This window comes from Triturus cristatus, chromosome 2_2, assembly GCF_964204655.1.
Source record: "Triturus cristatus chromosome 2_2, aTriCri1.1, whole genome shotgun sequence".
NCBI lineage: Eukaryota > Metazoa > Chordata > Amphibia > Caudata > Salamandridae > Triturus > Triturus cristatus.
Window position 1 is genome coordinate 148595191 of NC_140582.1, and position 19309 is coordinate 148614499.

At 46.6% G+C, this 19309-nt stretch overlaps 1 protein-coding gene across 4 annotated transcripts in view; it reads left to right on the forward strand.

Moving 5' to 3' along the window:
- The window catches only part of LOC146861982 (phospholipid-transporting ATPase ABCA1-like), a 3104259-nt gene that overhangs the window by 166999 nt on the left and 2917951 nt on the right, over positions 1-19309 (forward strand). For all 4 annotated transcript variants that reach the window (XM_085641135.1, XM_085641137.1, XM_085641136.1 and 1 more), the window contains exon 2: positions 9015-9149. In XM_085641135.1, coding sequence (XP_085497261.1) covers positions 9084-9149 — 66 coding nt within the window. In that variant the 5' untranslated portion in view covers positions 9015-9083. The remainder of the gene's footprint in view (positions 1-9014; positions 9150-19309) is intronic.

The window sequence follows — 19309 nt, forward strand, 5'->3', positions numbered from 1 at the left end:
CAATGAACTTCAAGGGACCTGAGACCCCCCCTCCCCACTCAAAGGGAACTAGGGCCACCTTACATAAGCGCACAGAGTTGTCTGCTGCAACTACAGGGTGAAGTACATTGGGCATAACCTGCTCTTCAGACACCAATTGACACCTGACAGATGTCACACTGGCTCCTGTGTCTCCCAGAGCCTCCACTCTCCTCTCATTGATGGTCACCCACTGCCTGTATTTTTTAGTGTTCTCTGTCAGGTAGGATTCCTGGACTATCTCTCTGTCTCCTATTGGGACAAGGGTCATAACTGCTTGCTCCCCCCTTCACTAGGAACCAATTCCTCCCACAGCGCTGCACTCACTATCCCCAATGATGGAGCACCAGTGGGTGCTGGGGATGCGTTGGGGCACTTGGGATCTCATGCAATGTGGCTCACCTGACCACATGAATAACACTTGGGGGACCCTGGTTGTCGTGCCTGCCCTTAGGGGGCCGGGACACCTTAGGCTTGGGGGACTGGGACTCCTTACCCTGGGAACTTTTTTGGGGCCCTTTAGAGAACTCCTTTTGGTTACCCTTGTCTCTCCCACTCTTCTGCTGGGGACCCTGCCCACCCTTGGCTGGGCTACCCACAATCCCCTTGTGGACCTGGGTGCTAGTCCAGCGGTTCACCTCCTTAGCAAGCCCCCTGAGATCAGTTAGCTTACGATCCAAAAGATGCTGGCGCAGCTCTGGAACACACAGACTACTCAAGTGCTCCCAACTGATTAAGTTACACAACCCCTGGTAACCAGTTACCTTGCTGCACTCTATCCAACCTTCCAGTGCACAAATATACATGTTCATACATTCAACCCAAGTACTTGAATCAAGCTTCTTGAAGTTCCTGAACTTCTCTCTGTACTGCTTTGTGGTGAGCCCATAACTGAGGCATAAAACCTCCTTCATGTGGGCTTAGGTCAGGGTACCCACCAGCTCTAAAGGTGGTAGGGTGTCCCTCCCAGAGGCCTGAAAGTGTTTCCATAGGCCCGCCCCCAATGCTTCTCACGAACCTCATTCATTCTCAAGGCTATCTCACATGCCATAAACCATGCATAAATATCATCATCCTTCTGGTAATTCTGCACTAAGTCCTTGGGTATGTCCACCTTATCCCTTTGCACTGGCTGTGCACTGCCACCATTTGAACTGAACTCCACTTGTTTGGCCTTAATTTTCAGTTCCCTCATGCTCAACTCATGAGCCAAAAGCAATTTATTTTCCTCCAAGGCACGAGCGTTCTTGCTCTCCTCTGCCATCTTTTCTTTCTCCATTTCCAATTGCTTCATCTTGAGCCTCATGACTTCTAACTCATGATCTCTCACCCTTTGGTTCTCCTCCAGCTCCTCTGAGGAAAAACCTCTAGAGGAATGGTGACTGCCAGCCCTGAAGGCTGCTCTTGACACAGGCAGGTCCTGTGACCTGAAACCATTCCCTTGTATATCCTCATCCACCTTTGCATCACCCGTCTCCCCAGCCTCTTTGTCTTCCCACCAGGCCCTTAAGGCCTTCTGCAGCTCATCCTTCCTGGAGCTGCTCTTCATGGTACATCCCAAATCCTTGCAAAATTGTTTGAGCTGATCTACTATGTAGGAATGCAACATTTCAATATCAAACTACAATTCTGCCATCTCACTTGCTGGTTTATCCTTCTGAGACTTCTGAGACATGATGCATGGATACTTTAAGGATTACTCAAAAATAGAACCAAAAACAAAACTCAGCATATGGTTGCGAAGTGGTCTGCACTAAACTAGTGATGTACACCAATCCCTGTGGGGGTCAAGTACAAATACAGGTTCAAATCCTCACCACTGACCACCAATGTTAGAAATGGGGGTCTCTAGTTGGCAGAGGTAGGTACCTTTGTCCAAAAAGAGACCCTTGCTTCTAGTCAGGGTAAGTGGGATACACACTTTAGATATCCCCTGCTCATCCCCTTGGTAGCTTGGCACGAGCAGACAGGCTCATCCCAAAGGCAATGTGTAAAGTCGTTGTACCAAAACTCACTGTAACACAGTGAAAATATCACAAAAGGACACCACACCAGTTTAGAAAAATAAAGTATCTTTATCTAAACTAAACCAGACCGAAACAACAAAAATCCAACATACACCGGTAAAAATATGACTTTTAAAAGGTTTCAAGAACTTGTTCTATAGAAAACTATGGATGCGTGACTTTTCACCAAAGTACCTGTAGTTGTGTCAAAGTTCACCAAACCAAACAGCCACAGCCTCAGAAAACAAAGAGATGCAACAGTCCTGAGACCATAGGAGGCGACAGTCCAGCTGCACGCAGAGGAAGGGTTGCTTTGATTCCGATCTGTAGGGGGAGTGATGCGTCGATTCTTCATGGCGGTTCCGGTCCGCAGATGATGTGTCGGTGAAGTGTGGCGCACAAGTACGATGCGTGGAAGTTAGGGATGCGTCGGAGATCGATGCGGTGGCCCTGCACGGCGCTGTGTTGGTCCTCTTCAGCCACGATTATTCTATGCATCGGATCTTGCCGCGATGACAGGCGCCGCAACGGCTTTCGCAGTGCACGGCAATGAGTGAAAATTCTTCTCGCGCGCTGAAGATGCGTCTGGAAAACAGCCGCAAGAAGTGTGATTCGTCAGTTTCTGTAGTTCTTTGGGTTTCTTCTCTCTTCCAGCTGAAGAAATTCAAAACTCCTTCTCAGGGTTAAACTAACAAAAAAAAAGAAGTTGGCACAGAAACTGAAATATAAAAGAACATCTTTATTAAACTCAAAATGAGTGTGACTACGTCACCCAGAAGCCGCAGCAACTGAATGAGGCAGTCCAAAGAGAGCAGAACACTGGGGCCTTATATATGTGAGGGTTACATACTCAGCATAAAAGAAAGGGGCAGTCCTGGCTCATGCAAGCATGCAAAATGCCAATATGGACATACAAGATCTGCCAAATATTAGCCAATAGGAAAACATTCAAAACAAGGCATCATGTAACCAGAACGTCCCCCTTGAGTCGTGTTTTTGCCCAACCCCATAAGTCAATCAATGACAGCACCTATAGGTCAATCAGTAACGGCAGGACATGTTTGTGTGCTTCAAAGGACAACTTGCAAAATAGGATAATGCGGAGAAAGAATACTGAAGGCCAACAAATAGCTGGGACAAGGATTAGTCAGTATAGGCAAGGATTTAGTCAGTCTGGCTAGTAAAATGGCGACAGAATACAGAATGGAGTTAAAACTGAATTACCTCACAGCTCCCAAACAGCAACAACCTCCAGAGGCCAAAAACTGGCACAGGCACCTCAAGGCAGGTCAGAACTCACAACAGCAGAGTTTAGGGGAGCTGGAGGTGAAGTCTATGTGTCCCTGAGACTTCTAAACAGGAGGCCAGCTCACTTAATGCCCATGGATATCTCCCTCAAGCAGGGACACAGCACACAGCAAAGTCCTTCTCCTTTCCTTGGTAGAAACAGCAGCTGCAGGCCAACCACAGACACACAGCATGGGTAGTACTTCTCCTCAATCTCTCCAGCTCTTCTCCTTGTCAAAAGTTCCTCTTGAATTCCAGGAATGATCTAAAGTTCAGGAGTTTTAGGTCTGATACTTATACCCCAAAATGTCTTTGTTCTCTTTGTGCAAGGGGCTCTGAGCCCAGTTCAAACCATTTCTGTGGGGCACTCTGCCAGTGCACAACAACATCCTTTGTTAGTGTGAGCCTTGGCTCCAGACACACAGCAGGGGGGCGGAGCCAGTATCGTGGAAGTCAGGCACAGCCCTATTCAGGTACAGGTGCTACTCCTCCCACCACTCCAAATGCAGATCACGCCTATTCAGCCTAGTGCTGACTCACCCTGACTCCTAGAGCCACCCCAGTCGCGGTCACTCCAAAGCCAGACAGTCAATCCACAAACAGGCAGAGGCACAAAGGAAGGTTGAACAAGAATATAGCCACTTTCTAAAAGTGGTATTTTCAAACGCAAAATTTAAAAACCATCTTTACTAAAAGATGTGTTATTAAATCCTGAGTTCAGGGATACCAAACTAAATTTTCCTATCTAACTTCTATGGGAAGTTATGCTTGTAAAATTTTACAAAGCCTTCCCTATTCTGTCCTATGAGCAAGATAACCTTTCAATAGTGAAAAACAAAATTGGCAGTATTTCACTATCAGGACATGTTACACACACCAGTACATGTCCTACCTTTCACATACACTGCACCCTGCCCGGAGGGGTGGGCGGGTACCTTGGGTCTACATAGGGGTGTCCTATGTATAAGAAAAGGGAAGGGTAAGGCCTGGCAAGTGGATGCATAGGCAAGGTTTACATGGCAGTTAACAAACTGCGCACAGGCACTGCGGAGGCAGGCCTGAGACATCTTTTCAGGGCTACTCATGTGGGTGGCACAATCAGTGCTGCAAGCCCACCAGTAGCATTTGATTCACCCTCCCTGGCACACTTAGTCACTTAACTAGGGACCTACTGGTAAAACAACTATGCCAATCAGGGAGAACCAATCACAATATCAATTTACACAATGAGCACTTGCACTTTGACACTGATCAGCAGTGGCAAAGTGCCCAAAGCATCTAAGCCTGCAAAAACGAAATCCAGCACAGCATCAAAAACACAGGCGGTAGAGTCAAAAAGTCAGGGAAAACCATGCTAAGGATGCCAGGTCTAACACTCCTGGACACTTCCTACTTTACAACTCTCTCATTGGGACACTGGGAGGACCTACTGCAGGAACACCTGGTGCATTTCACAGGTCAATACCTCCATGTTATGGGGACGGGATGACATCTGACGTACTGGATGGCTGATCCTCTGTGAACACATGCAGCGACACCGCTTACCCCCCCTGCTTCAAGACTCAGTAATGGACCTGGGCCACCCATGTACAGATAAGGAATGTATCCCACGCAATTCCTGCCCTTCCCTTCAACAATATTTATTTATTATGAGTTTTATATAGCGCTGGCTAGACCCGGAGGTATCAGAGCACTTTACATGAGGATCAGCGAGTTACATGTTACAAAATTACAACAGTTACAGGAGTCAAGAATAAACAAAAGGAGAAAAACAGTGATTAGATAATAATAAGAGATAATAACGCATACGCTGGAAAGGGGAGGCAGCCACAGGATCGCGGAGGGAGGAGGCAGGGGTCGGGATGGAAACACAACGGGGAGACTAGGAAAAACTATGCCCAATGTCCGGCTGGGTAGAAGACTGCCGAGGGGGTGAACCAAAGCCTAACTCCTCTATAGCTGCCTAAACAGCTCCACCGGACATCAACCATATTGTTCGGCCTCCGCGGTGAGTCCAAAATTACTAGCAAGGTGTCACTAAACACCTGACGGTATGCCTTTGGGGCTTATGCCACAGGGACAGAGGGCATAGGGCCACCACCCATTTCATAGACTTAGGTCTCCTCCTGGCCAAACATCTAATCACTCTTAAGTGGAAAACGCCTACCCGCCCATGATCACTGCATGGGAAAAGTTCATAAAAACATGGGCCTAGGCGGAAGGCATTGCCCTACAGAGAGAGGATATAAGGGGCTGCGCAAGTACCATTTGTGGCCAGCTGGGCCACTGTCTTGATGGAACTCCAAGCTTCCCTGTTGCACACAATTGAGTCCCCAGAGAGACATTAACTCCCACTGGGGCTGCAGGCTCTCCAGATACCCACCACTCACAAAGTGCATTGAATACACAAGACCGATTGCTTCCTTTCCCAACATGTTAATCGCCCTAAATGATGTTACATTGCGGATAGATACATGTTTGCAAAATGGGAAGGTGCAGGCTTATACAAATGATCTATATTTGTTTTTCTTTCCCCTGGTTGGATTAAATTGAATCTCCTTATTGCTTATGGAGAGCCAATCTGGCCCGAACTCTGTCACAAACGCCTTTATTCCATTATTCTTTGTTGGCCATATGGGCTTCATCCTTATGATCATATTGATTGGTAATGCACTACACGATGCATTGTGTCTAACTGTGTGTATCTATTCCAAGATGGAGGTGATGATGGACCATTAGTGGTTGTGATGTGTAAGTTGTAAAAATTGAAAATGCTCAATAAACAGGAAAAAAGAGAAGGCAGCACAACAACAGTGTAACACATTCTTCCAGTGGTTTTAAACAGGATGCTGCACTTTGATTATCATAAACTGATGCATACATTTCTTAAGTAAATATCTTCAGTTTAAAAAAAATTATTATTATGCTCCATGTACACATTAACAGTAACAAATAAAGCTAATGCAAACAAAAAACCTTTGGCACTTAAAGACTAGAGTACTTAATGAGCATGGGCGGGAGGCAGTTTGCAGCTATTAGTGGTGGCTGTATAGAAACAACACTGATATCAGCACCTGACCCTCAAATATTACTCAACACAGGCAAATACACATTCCCACTATACAATTTCTGCCTATTGTCTCCAACAGCAGAGTATAGTGGCTGCATTCTAAAAATTCTGATTGGTTGAGCCCAACTCTGCATCAAATTCATGATGCTTATGAGATACATGCCAAAATGCCTATCAAATTCAGTGCAAACCCTGATTATACTAATCTGACATGGAATTTAGTTACAGTAATTGGAATTGTTCAAACCATTTCCCCCCCGGCCATTTGAAGGCTTTCTTTCCATTTGACATCAATTAGCCCAATTGATTTGACAAAAATCTTTAATTAACAAAACAATATGCCAAACATGTGATAGTCAATGTCGGTTATTTGATAAGGAGTTTAAAAAAAAGAAAAGAAACAGTAAATCGCCATGCCACATAATGCACCTGCAAAGAGGAAACAAGCTAGAGACAACAACTCCCCTGGCCAGGTGCTGAAGTGAGCGAGACCTAAAACCAAGCCAATACCATAATTTACAGAGGGGACTCTAATAAACCTAGGATTCTAGCCAAGAGGAGCAGGAGAAGGAGAAACCGAAACCTTAGGGAAATGTGTGACCTCCAACAAAAAAATCCAACACCAGAACTACCCTTAACACATTCACCACCTGTGCAAACCAGCCACAAATAAATTCAAAGTTCTGAAAGATGCAGGCTCCACCCTCTTCTCAAGTAACGAAGGACTAACATGGCTTCAAAATCCTCTATTACCATTATCAGCAGCCAGGACTACTAGTGTCACTGAAGCTACCATGGATCAACTCTCCTTGTCTTCAACCCCTATCCTACAGCCTGACCCTTCTGCCAAGCCACCAAAATACTGGGGCCAATTCAATGGGTCGGACCTCCAAATGATCAAAGAGCAAGGAAAAACCCCCGAACAAACACATGGGGGGTAAGAAACCTGCCTACGCAACAGGCCAATGTCATGCCTCAGGACACCAATCACTCAGCTATATTGCTCCGACAATAACCTGTGGCCAGCATCAATTCCATAGGTGCAGGAGAATCACTAATGGGGTAGGCGAGTGCCACCACTTGCCCCACCACCTACCAACACCCCTTTCAAGAAAACACTCATGGGAACACAATGGCAGCGGTCCCTGCAAAAGACATCAAGATGTGGGGTGCATAGCAACAGCACATGGGCATTGAACCCAACATACCTATGAGACTCAGCGAGTCCCCAGTAGAACTAAACACAGGACAGGAACCTTCTACTACCACCTGCATAACCCAATTGACTGATCCTGGAACTGATGCTATTGAGCTTCTCCAACAAGATAATGCAGCAGCGAAACACCAAGGTATGTGGGGGCATGAAAACTCAGTCACTGAAAAGACACACAACCAGGTTAGCACCACATTGCTAATCTTCACCACATAATCTGTCTCTAGATGAAATCATGATCTCTGGAACAGGGGAAACATCCTCAGGCTACTATCATCAATCCCAAAGTTAGCCAATCTGAAATCAAGAGACCTTGCAGCAATTGAGTTTATTCAAACATAAGAGGCACCAGGAAGGAAAGCGACCATAGCCACTTGGAGTTTGAATGAAATCACACACAGTGTCCTCTTGGAGGGGTCCACCTTTGGGAGGTGGGGGTATAAGAATTTCTCCACATTGTGACCAAGGATATCCTCTCCCCTTACTCTCACTTGGTCAATCAAGAGGTCATGCCTGGGCACAAAAGCCAACTACCTCCGTGCTTAAGGGTGCGAGAGGACTCACACCAAGGGAACCAGCAGAACTTTATGACCAATGGTAACTGGCAAAAGACGTGACTAAAGCCAGCGATAAAATTATCGCCGCTTTAGCGGCAGAAAACTGCCACTAAAACGGCGATAATGGTCTTGATAATATGCTCTATGGAATTCCAATTGAAGCCCATGTTAGATGTGAAGGACATCTAACATGGACTTCAATTGGAATTCAATAGAGCATATTATCAAGCCCATTATCGCCGTTTTAGCTGCAGTTTTCTGCTGCTAAAGCAGCGATAATTTTATCGCCTGGCTTGATAATATGCCCCACAATCTGTCAACTGATGTGTTGGCACTCTTGGGGGCATATTATCAAAAATCGGCGTTAAAATTATCGCCGCTTTAAGCCCATTATCTCCGCTTTAGCAGCAGTTTTCTGCCGCTAAACCGGCGATAATTTTAACGCCATGCTTGATAATATGCCCCTAAGTTTTAAACTATGGTTTTAATGTAATGGTTTTAAGTAACTGCGCCCATGATCTCTTAGTGATTTTGTGGAACCTTTTACCTTTTCGAAATTCATTTTAATAGTGAAGACTATCTGTACTTTGTGTTTTAAACTCTGTTTTATTGCAATGGTTTGAAGTAACTTTGCAATCAATAAAAAAAATCATTGTTTTTCTCTCAAATTTCATATAATGGTGGCATCAATTGTGAAGAGTTACTTGAATATCAATATGCCTGTCATGTGCTGGTCACAAAATTTACACTTATTACAGGAAATCAGTTACTAATTTTTCAAAGTAGTTTTTCAGTTGATACAAGTTTCACTGGCGTTATTATATTTTTTCAATATGTGATTGTTTTTTGGTTCTCTACTTTAGGATCCGAATAGCAGCGATTTCCGTGGCACCAATTGTATTGGATAACAAAAGTTAATCGGGTGTAAGACAATGGGCTTTTGGAATCAGCTGGGCCTTCTCCTCTGGAAAAACTTCACCATTAGAAAAAGACAAAAGGTAAAGTAAACACAGTGATTTTCTAATCTAAAGATAAATTGGAGTGTTGTACTTTCATATAATGTGAAAATATATTTATTTCTTTATTCAGTCATTGCTTGTATGTATTTAGTTATGATAGCATGTTTCACTGTCACCTAGGCCAATCAGTTGAAAAATACTGTACGTAAAAACAGCCAAGGTGTAAGAGCTGTCTACTATGAAAGTAAATGAAAGAATGACTCATTGAGCACACCACTACCCAGAGGCATCTTGGTGCTTGAAGCCAGAGCAAAGATCCAGCCAGCATGGATGAGAAGGTCATACAGTAAATTGTAAGGTCTTTATACGTTCCCTGAAAGCCGTGTGGCATTCAGTGAGTTTAATAACTAGAGGTGGCGAGTTCCAAAGTTTTGCTGTAAGGTAGGAAAAGGATTTGCCTCACTGTGCATCTGATCATAGGAACCACCACTTTCGTACTTTTAGATCTCAGATGACGGACAGAGTATACCACTGAACTCATGGCCATAAATCTGGGACCGATTTTATTCAACACTTTGTGTGACAAACATAGTGCTTTGAACATGGCCCTTTTTCAAGCTGGAAGCCAGTGAAACTTATGTAGTTCTATGGCTACAGAATGGCGCCTCGGCATATTAAGAATGAGGTGTGCTGCATTCTGTGCTACTTGAACTATAGATTGCAGTGCCTGGCTGAGTACCAAATGCAAAGCATTGTAATATTCAAGGTGAGAGGCAATTACGACAGAAACAACTGTCCTGTGTGATGCAATGGGGATAAAAATAAAAATCTTTGTTAATATCCGTAGAATAGCAGAACAGGGGGTCATTTCATTTTCAACTTGAGAAGTAAAGGGTAGGGATTTTTCAAAAGAAACTCCAAAATTCTTAGTAGAATCAACTGCAGTGGATAGGCAACTTAATACTCAGGCCCCCAAGCACTGAACCAAAAGTTTGCATTCATGCCAAACAACAAAACCTCTGTCCTTCACTCTGTTCAGTTTAAGACAGTTGAATCTTATCCAACTGCTTACTGCACGCATAATCTCGAAACTTGGCAACAACTGAGTGAATATTGTCAGAGATGGTGTAAGAAATTGGGTTGTTGGTGGACTGGGGTGTGAGCCCTGGTCAAGCTGCAATCACAGTCCTTGTCAGGGTGAGGCACAAGCCAACCCTGACTAGGCCTGGGCAGAGTCACGGTGTCCTACTCCGTGGAACTCTGCAAAGTGCTGGAAAACTCCACCGCACTCTGCGGAGTTCTGCTAGTGGCAGAGTCTGTTAAGTTGCACTGCTCGCACTGATTTTTAGCTCCAGGAGTTTATCCTATGCTGTGAAATCAACGCAAATGGCACTGGGCATCACGCCATCGGCAGTGCTGCTTTCTGCCACTTGAGTAGACATTTTAATCGAGTGGCAGCTTCCTCAATGTGAGCGGCAGATTTCTCACAACCTGCCATAACCGCCCATATTGAGGAATCACACTGAGAGGAGGTCTAGCACACAGTTGTTTCTCACAAGCGCTCGCCAATGTAATGTTGGCGATCCGCTCGAGTGAAAAATCTCTCGTTTGTATCACTTCACAGAGTTTTGTAGAACTCCGCGCAGAGTAGGCAAAACCTCGCAACCTCTCCTGGCGGATCAGAATTTTTCACCCACCCCTAATGTTAAGCTGGGCTCAACCCTCTGGTAGCTTGGCACAGAGCAGTCAGACGTAATCTAGAAGCAATGTGTGAAGTATTTGTTCAACACTTCAAACAGTAATAAAGTGAAAAACAAAATGCAAAAAGGGTCCCAGACTAAGTTAGAAACATAGAGTTATTTGTAATACATAAAACAGGACAAAAATGACAAAACGTCAATCAGTAGAACTCGAAATATGTAATTTAAGGATGTCTGTGAAAATAACACCAAAAGCACAAAATTACAACTGTGGATATCAGGTTGCGCCAGACTGGGACAAAGTCACAAGTTCAGGCTGACTGCGATGAAATGCTGGACAGCTAAAGGGATCCAGTTAGGCCCGCTCAACAAAGTACCTTAAATCCTTTTTTGTGGAGCATTGGAAGGATCCCCCTCGAATATGCGTTGCAAAGCTGAAGTGATATATCGATTCGGAGGTGTGGGAAGGCTGCATGCAAGGTCCTGCTTCAGGATTCCTAACTTTACTACTCCTAAACTGAGACAAAATACTAACTTTACGACTTTCGGTATTCACAAAAGGCATTTAGGAGTAGTAAAATTAGGAATCCTAACTTTACTACTCCTAAATGCCTTTTGTAAAAACCGAAAGTCGTAAAGTTAGGCTTTTGTCTTAGATTACTTTTGTGAATCGGGCCCTATGAGGCTGCGATGCAAAGTCCTGTTTCGTTGTCAAACGTCCATTGAAGAAGGAAGCGTAGGCCTGTGCCGAAAATGCTTTGTGCACTGGTGGATCTAAAGAGGCTGTGAAAGTGATTCGGGTTTTTGCAGTGGTTCTGATCCATGCAGCAGAGGCGATGCATTGGTTCTGCTAGAGTTTGCAGAGGAGATGTGTTGGCTCAGCTCAATCCACAGAGGCTGGCAGAGCACCTTAATTCCACTTCCAAGGGTTTAGGACTGGGGTGGCACCACTTGTCAGGTTAGACTCACAGATGTCAAGTTCAGGTGCAGGTAAGAGGTTGGTGGAAGCCTGTTTCACCCCTGAGGCTTCAGATCAGGAGACCAGTCAACAAGCCATTGGAGTCTAAATCTAAACCCTGATGTTCTGGGTTTAAGAGATAAAGATCCAGCCCTTTTCAGCCAGGCAAGAAGGCAGCAGGTCAGCACCTCAGGTCTGCAGTCCTTCAAAGCAGCAGTCCAGCAGAATGGCATTCCTTTCAGCAATACAGCAGTCCTTCTTCATGGCAGAGTATCAGCAGGCCCATTAGTGTACTCTAGAGTTGGTGTAAGAGGTCCAGTATTCATACCCAGTTGTGCATTAGAAGTAGGAAGAAGCTTCCGTGGGCATGTCTTTAAAGTGCACCGGTGCCCTGCCTTCCTGACCCTGGATCCAGAATAACAACAGAGGGTATTCAGCTCTTTGTGTGGAGGTAGGTCATAGCCTATTCAAGTGTAAATGGGGCTGTGCCCTGCTCCTCCATCCCCTCCTGACCCATCCAGTTACCCCTAAGATCCCTATTGTGTGTGTCTGTCTAGGTGGAAAACACAAGGTCCAACTGTCACCTACATCCAGTCATGTGACCCAGAGAAGAGTGGCAATCACCAAATGGCTAAGGCAAAAATATTCCAACTTTCTTAAAGTGGAATTTTCAAAATTCTAATTTAAAATCCGACTTCACCATAAGTTAGGGTTTTCACATTCAAATTCCAAAAACATCAAACATAAACTAATTACCTGCTCCCATTTGGAAATGTTAGCATAATAAATATAATAAGCTAATGTCAATGTATTCCTATGAGGGAGGTAGACTTTGTAGTAGTGAAACACGAATTTAAGTATTGTTCACTACCAGGACATGTAAACCTCAAAGGTACATGTCCAAACTTAAATACACTGCATTCTGCGCCCTCTGAGCTTCTCAGGGACTAACCTAGGGGTGACTTATATGTATTAAAATGGAAGGTTTGGGGCTGGCAAAAGGTTTATTTTGCCAGGTCAAAATGGCAGTTTAAAACTGCACACACAGGCTGCATGGCAGGCCTGTGTCATGTTTAAAGTGCTACTGAAATGAGTGGCACAATTAGTGCTGCGGGCTCACTAGTAGCATTTAATTTACAGGTCCTTGGCACAGGTAGTGCTACTTTACTAGGGACTTTCAAGTTATTTAAATATGCCAATTGGGTATATGCCAATTCTATCATGTTTTAGGGAGAGAGCGCAAGCTCCTTAGCACTGGTTAACTGCACTATGGCCAACAAAAATTAATTCAGCAAAATCGGAGCGTGAAGGCAAAAGTTTTGGGGGAAGACCACCTTAAGGCTTACAGGTCTAACAATATGCTTGTAACTTGGAGGATAGGATATCCACCACATTTGCAACGAATAACCCTATCTACCATACTCTACATAAGATCTAACATTTTAAAGGCAAACCCCTGTAAAATAAATTTTTATGATAAAAAAAACTCCCCCTAATTAACCCCTTCGCTGCGGCGCGAATTCCACCGCAGCGCTGGGGGGGGTGAGGGGTGAGCGCAGCACCGCCATGCTCATGACGGAACCATGCTGTCATGAGTCACGGGCGAGCTGTGCTCATGACGGCGTGGTTCCGTCACGACTCCGCCCACTGTCTATTTCGCCCGCAGAGGCGGGGAATTAGTGCCGCGTGGGAGGAGCGGCCGCCAACGGCCGCAGCATGACGGAACCACGCTGTCATGAGCACAAGCCGCCCGTGGCTCATGACGGCGTGGTTCCGTCATGAGCGCACAAGGGGTTAAAACATATATATATATTTTGCTGTTGAGTATTTGTATAGGTGGCATTTACTCCACTATTGGGACTTTCATAGATTGACATGCTTGAATTATTCCCCGTCGTGGAGAAGGGAGTCCCACAGTACATTATAATAGCAATGCAAAGTTAAACATAGACTAGAAAGACCCTAGGTCCTTTAGTTTAGTAACAAATCATAGATATTGTTAAAAAAGAGAAGAAACATAGGTTTGAACCAATCAGGTTGCCTTGCCTTCTAGAAGACTCCTGTGAGAAGATCCTGTCCCTCATAATTCCTGCTGCATGTCATGCTAGGGAGTCTCCACTGAGTCCTGCTCAGTATTCTTCATTCCAAACCTTCGCCTAGCACTTAAACACCTTTTTTCCGGCTAATATGTACTTACAGACTACTAATCTCTTTATCTTAAATCTGTATCAGTTCTCTTCTCAAACATGTCAGACAAGGAGATGTAGAGCCTATCCAGGGCCTGTGGTACCTGTTCCAAGAATCAGCTCCACATCAATGACCCTCACAAAGTCTGCATTTATTGCCTTTATCCTGACCATAAGGCCAAAGAATGCAAGGTATGTCACACTTTCTCCAATAAAACTTGAGGGGTGTCTGCTTTTATGGCTGTAAAAGTATAAAGCAAGGGATGAGCCTGCGTCCAGTGATGACAGTGAGGAGGTGTTAGAAATGGGGGGAAGGCCCTCACCTGCGTCTGAGTCTTGGGGGGTTACCACGCCAGGATAGTTTCGATTTTGGGCTGAAGGGGGGCCACCTGGCCACTCCCCACCTGGTGCCCCAAATATACTTCAGAACCCTGCCCAATCTGGCACTTACTGGCCTTGATTGTGAGGCCTGCCTTCCGCAGTGCAATCAATACCTCTCAGAGGTGCCGCAGGTGGTCCTCCCAAGAGGAACTAAACACCGCAATGTCATCCAGGTAGGCGGCACTGAAGTCTTCCAGCCCAACCAACACCCTGTTGACCAACCTCTGAAAGGTGGCAGGGGCATTCTTCATTCCAAAGGGCATCACCAAGAACTGGTAATGCCCATTGGGTGTGGAGAAGGCTGACCTCTCCTGTAGTGAAGACAGGGTTTTGCCTGCACACATTGCTATGTCAGCATAAGCGTTTTTAGAAGTTAAACGCCATCTTGCCACTTTGCTGCTTTTGCACATGACACCACAGGTAGCTGTTATTATAAGTAAAACTGCTTGCTTGCTTTTTCTTCACATGAGAACGGTCTGGTTTTCACATCCCTAGATGTGCACTGCGACCTTAGTCTGAACACTGTGTGCAGAAACCGTCAAGGTCAAATAACAATGTATGCTGTTGAATTCAGGTTGATCGGCCCACGCTCTAGACACAACAAGCACACAGCTGCAAATATCTGAAACTCGGGTGCCTTTAAAATTGCATTGCATGCATGATGCTGACACACTTGGAGAAAACCTTTTCAGACTCCAGACACAGAGAGTCATGCTGATCCTGATGTGATTCACCTAAGCTAATCTTTGAGGTATGGGAGGGTGGTACACAAGGTATTATAGGACCTGTTTCCAGTATCATTTTAATATGATTTCTCCCTTTGTTTTTTCTGGAATTGTAACAATGTTAATGGTTTTATTTCTAATCATTTGTTTGCTTATGTTAGCCAAAGTACTGCATCTTAGAGCACATAGTTAAAAATAAACATTTTAAACTTTCACTCACGTTGTGGACTGATATGAGAATAACAACGAAAAGGTGTTCTTGATTCCCACCATTCCTGAGAGTATTCTAAGTCGCTTGTTCTGGGTTGTCTAATCATTGGTAGCTTCGATATAGTACTGAGAACGAATGAGACACTGATGCTAGTCGGATAGGGGTTCTAGGTACTGAGGTGAATTTTTTGGTACACCACAATTCACTGAGGTCCTGGTTTCCTGCGGATAGTTCTGTGCATGAGCAGAATCCCTGCAACACTCCTTTGCTCCCTCAGTCAAGGCTATCTGCCAATACCCAGACGTCAAATTAAATTTGCTGAGGTATTTGGCAGCCCCCAACCGATCTACGAGCTCATCAGCTCTGGGGATGGGGTGCGCATCAGTCTTAGTGACTGAATTGAGGTCCCGATAGTCCACGCAGAACCAAAGTTCTGGGGTGGCACCTGAAGCTGCAGCTTTTGGGACCAGGACCACTGGGCTGGACCACGGGCTGCTAGAGGACTTAATCACCCCAAGGGCAAACATTTTGGTAACCTCAATCTTAATGTGGGCCCTTACCCGGTCAGTCACTCGGTAAGCCTTATGCTTAATGGGAGGAATGTCCCCGGTGTCCACATCATGGACACAACATTCAGTGACACTAGGCACCAGGGAGAACAGATCACTGAATTGTCCCAACAGTTGGCGACACTCACCCTGCTGCTCAGGAGTCAGTGTGGGGGGGAGGACCACATCTTCTACAGACCCATCTCACTCCTCTGCACACAGGAGGTCAGGAAGGGGCTCGCTCTCTTTTTCCATTCCAGCATTTGTGGCCAGAAGCATGCCCACTTCAGACCTCTCAAAGTGGGCCTTCAGACGGTTAACATGCAGGTCCCGCAAGGGGTTCCTGGGAGACCGCAAGTCCACCATGTAGGTAACAGGACTCTTGCGCTCCACCACCTCAAAGGGGCCGGTCCACCTATCCTGGAGCGCACAGGGCTCCACTGGGCCCATGACCAAACTTTTTTTCCAGGCTGAAACTGGATCAGAGTGGCATTCTGATCATGCCAGCGTTTTATCTCTTCCTGGCTGGCTTACAGGTTTGCCTCAGCAAGTTTCCTGAAACGCCGAGTCTGGTTTCTGAAGGCCAGCATGTAACTAAACATATCCTGGGGAGGTTTCCTGGTAGATTGCTCCCAGCCTTCCTTGAGCAGACTCAGAGGCCCTCTTACCGGGTGAACATAGAGCAGCTCAAAGGGACTGAACCCTAAGGACTTCTGTGGCACCTCACAGTAAGCAAACAACAGTCATGGCAGGAGGACATCCCACTTACGCCTCATGGGCTTGCCTAGGCCCATAATCATGCCCTTAAGGGTCCGGTTGAATCTCTCAACCAGCCCATTACCCTGGGGGTGAGAAGGAGTGGTGCACTTATACGTCACCCTACACTCCTCCCACAGAGACTTCATGTACTTGAAGATGAAATTAGTTCCCCTATCGGACACCACCTCTCTGGGGAATTCCACAGGGGAGAAAATCCCCATCAATGCCCGTCCCACCACGGGGGCCGTCACTGTCCTGAGCGGGATGGCCTCAGGGTACCTGGTGGCATGGTCCACCAAGACCAGAATGAACCTGTTGCCCATGGCTGTCTTGGGATCCAGACGCCCTCAAATGAGTTACTCACAATGGGGAAGGCCTGTAGTGGGACCTTAATCTTCCCCCCACTCTTCCCACTTGCCTGGCAAGTCTCACACATTCTGCAGTGAGCATCTGAGCTCCTGCACATCTGGGGCCAATAGAAGTGGGTGACCAGCCTCTCAAAGGTATGGTCTTCCCCAGATGTCCGGCCAATGGCACATCATTAGCCAACCCCACTAGGAATGTCCAGAAGCGCTGGGGTACCACCAGCACACGGGCTGACCCAGGCTCAGCAACCATAGGCTCGCTGTAAAGGAGGTCATTCTCCCAATAGATCCAATGTGACCCTGTCTGATCACCTGCTGCCTGGGCGGCGGCCTGTTGCCGCACCCCCTCAAGAGAAGGGCAGGTTTTCTGTTGCTCGCAAAATTCCTCCATGGTGTGCCCCCCTTCCTGTTGCCAATGGGTCAGCTCTGGTAGGTCCCCCAGTTTAGCCACTTGTTCCCCTGTAGGTTCCAGGGCATCCCCCTCAGGGTCTGCTCCCTCCGGGACCGTGGGAACCACAGGGGCCAGTTTCCCACGCCCCCTACCCCTTCTCTTTAGGGCAGGGGGCTGGTCCATAATTTCAGTCTCCAGGCCCTGCTGAACACCCTTCTGAGCTGTCATGGACTGAGTGATCGCACATGCCCACTCAGGCAGGCCCAACATTTCCAAATGAGACTTACACTCCACCGAAGCCCACGGGGAGTGCTCTAGATAATTGCCTAGCAGACAGTCTACAGGCATGGCAGGCCTCACAGCCACTTGAAGAGTTTCTGAGACCCCCCCCACTTGAAGGGAACCTGAGCCACCTCACACTGGCTCCCTGAGTTGTCTGCTGACACTACGTGGCAAACTGCATGGGGGACAACCTGCTCTTTGAAAACGAACCTGGAGCTGACAGCAAACACACTAGCTCTGGGGTCCCTGAGAGCATCTACCCTATGGCCATTGATGGTCACCCACTGCCGGTAGTTCTTAGTGTTATTAGGCAGTGTGGGGTTAGGGACCTTCTCAAAGTCTCCTAGCGAGACAAGGGTTAACTCTATTGGATCCCACACACCTTGGACCTCCCCCCCCCCGGGCTCCACTGGCACTCTGGCAGGATGGTGCACGGGGTGGTGCATGAGCGGGTACATTTGGGTCCCTCTGGGGACACTGGGGATCATAATACCAGTGGCCTAGTTGACCACACTTGAAATAAGTGAATGTCCCCCTCTGAACAGGCCTACCTTTCGGGGACACTGACTTCTTCTCAGGGGGAGGCTGGGACACCATTGCTTGGTTCCCTAGGGAATTACTTTGGGGCCCTCTCTGGAACTCGCTCAGCTTACCCTTGTCCCCCCACTTCTCTGCTGGGGACCCTGCCCACCTCTGGCAAAGTCTCCCACAAAACCTTTGCGGACCCGGATGCTCACCCAACGGTCCGCCTCCTCAGCAAGCTTCCTAGGGTTAGTCAGCTTTCTATCAATCAGGTGCTGGCGTAGCTCTGGAAAACAGTTACTAGAAAAATGCTCCCACGCAAACAAATCATACAACTGCTCAAAAGTTTCCACTTTGCTACCTTTTACCCAGCGATCCATTGCTGTGCAGAAATAGGACACATATTCAACCCATGTGGTACCCTCTAACTTCTTACAGATTCTGACCCTCTGCCTATACATTTGTGGGGTGAAACCATGACGGGTCATCAAAGCTTCCTTCATATGGGCATACACCATCATGCTCACCTCGGGCAGGTCCAACAGGGTATCCCTAACATCACTCACAAAGTGACCCCACAACCCCGCTCCCCAATCCTTCTCAGGGTCCCGATGAAACACCATGGCTATCTCATATGCGGCAAACCATTGCCCAATATCCTCACTCTTTTGAAAATCCTTAATGACATCTTTAGGAATATAAACTCTACTCTCAGGAGTTACTAAAGGTATTCTGCCACCAGAGGGGAGACCGGAACACTCCTCGCCCTGATCTCTATCTCCCTCAACATTCTCTCATGCTCCATTTTCATTTTCTCAAGTTCAATTGACAATCAATTCTTCTCAATGTCTAACTTCTGACTCTCAAGGTCCTTCTGACCTTTCAATTTAGCCATCTCCAAACTATGCCTCCTATCTCTCTCCCTGTCCTCCTGCTCTTCTGGGGTCAGACTCCTTTGGGATACAATAGGAACTGGATTGGAGGGTGTTCTATCGCTCCCCCCTCCACTGCATCACCCTGCTGCCCTCCTGCATTCTCTTCCCCATCCCCAGCTGACTCTCTTGCTTCCCACCAGGCCATCAGCACCTTCTGGTACTCCTCTTTCCTAGAGAGGCCTATCACGGGGACTGTGAATTGCTTACAAAATGGCTTCAGCTGTCTGGCAGTGTAG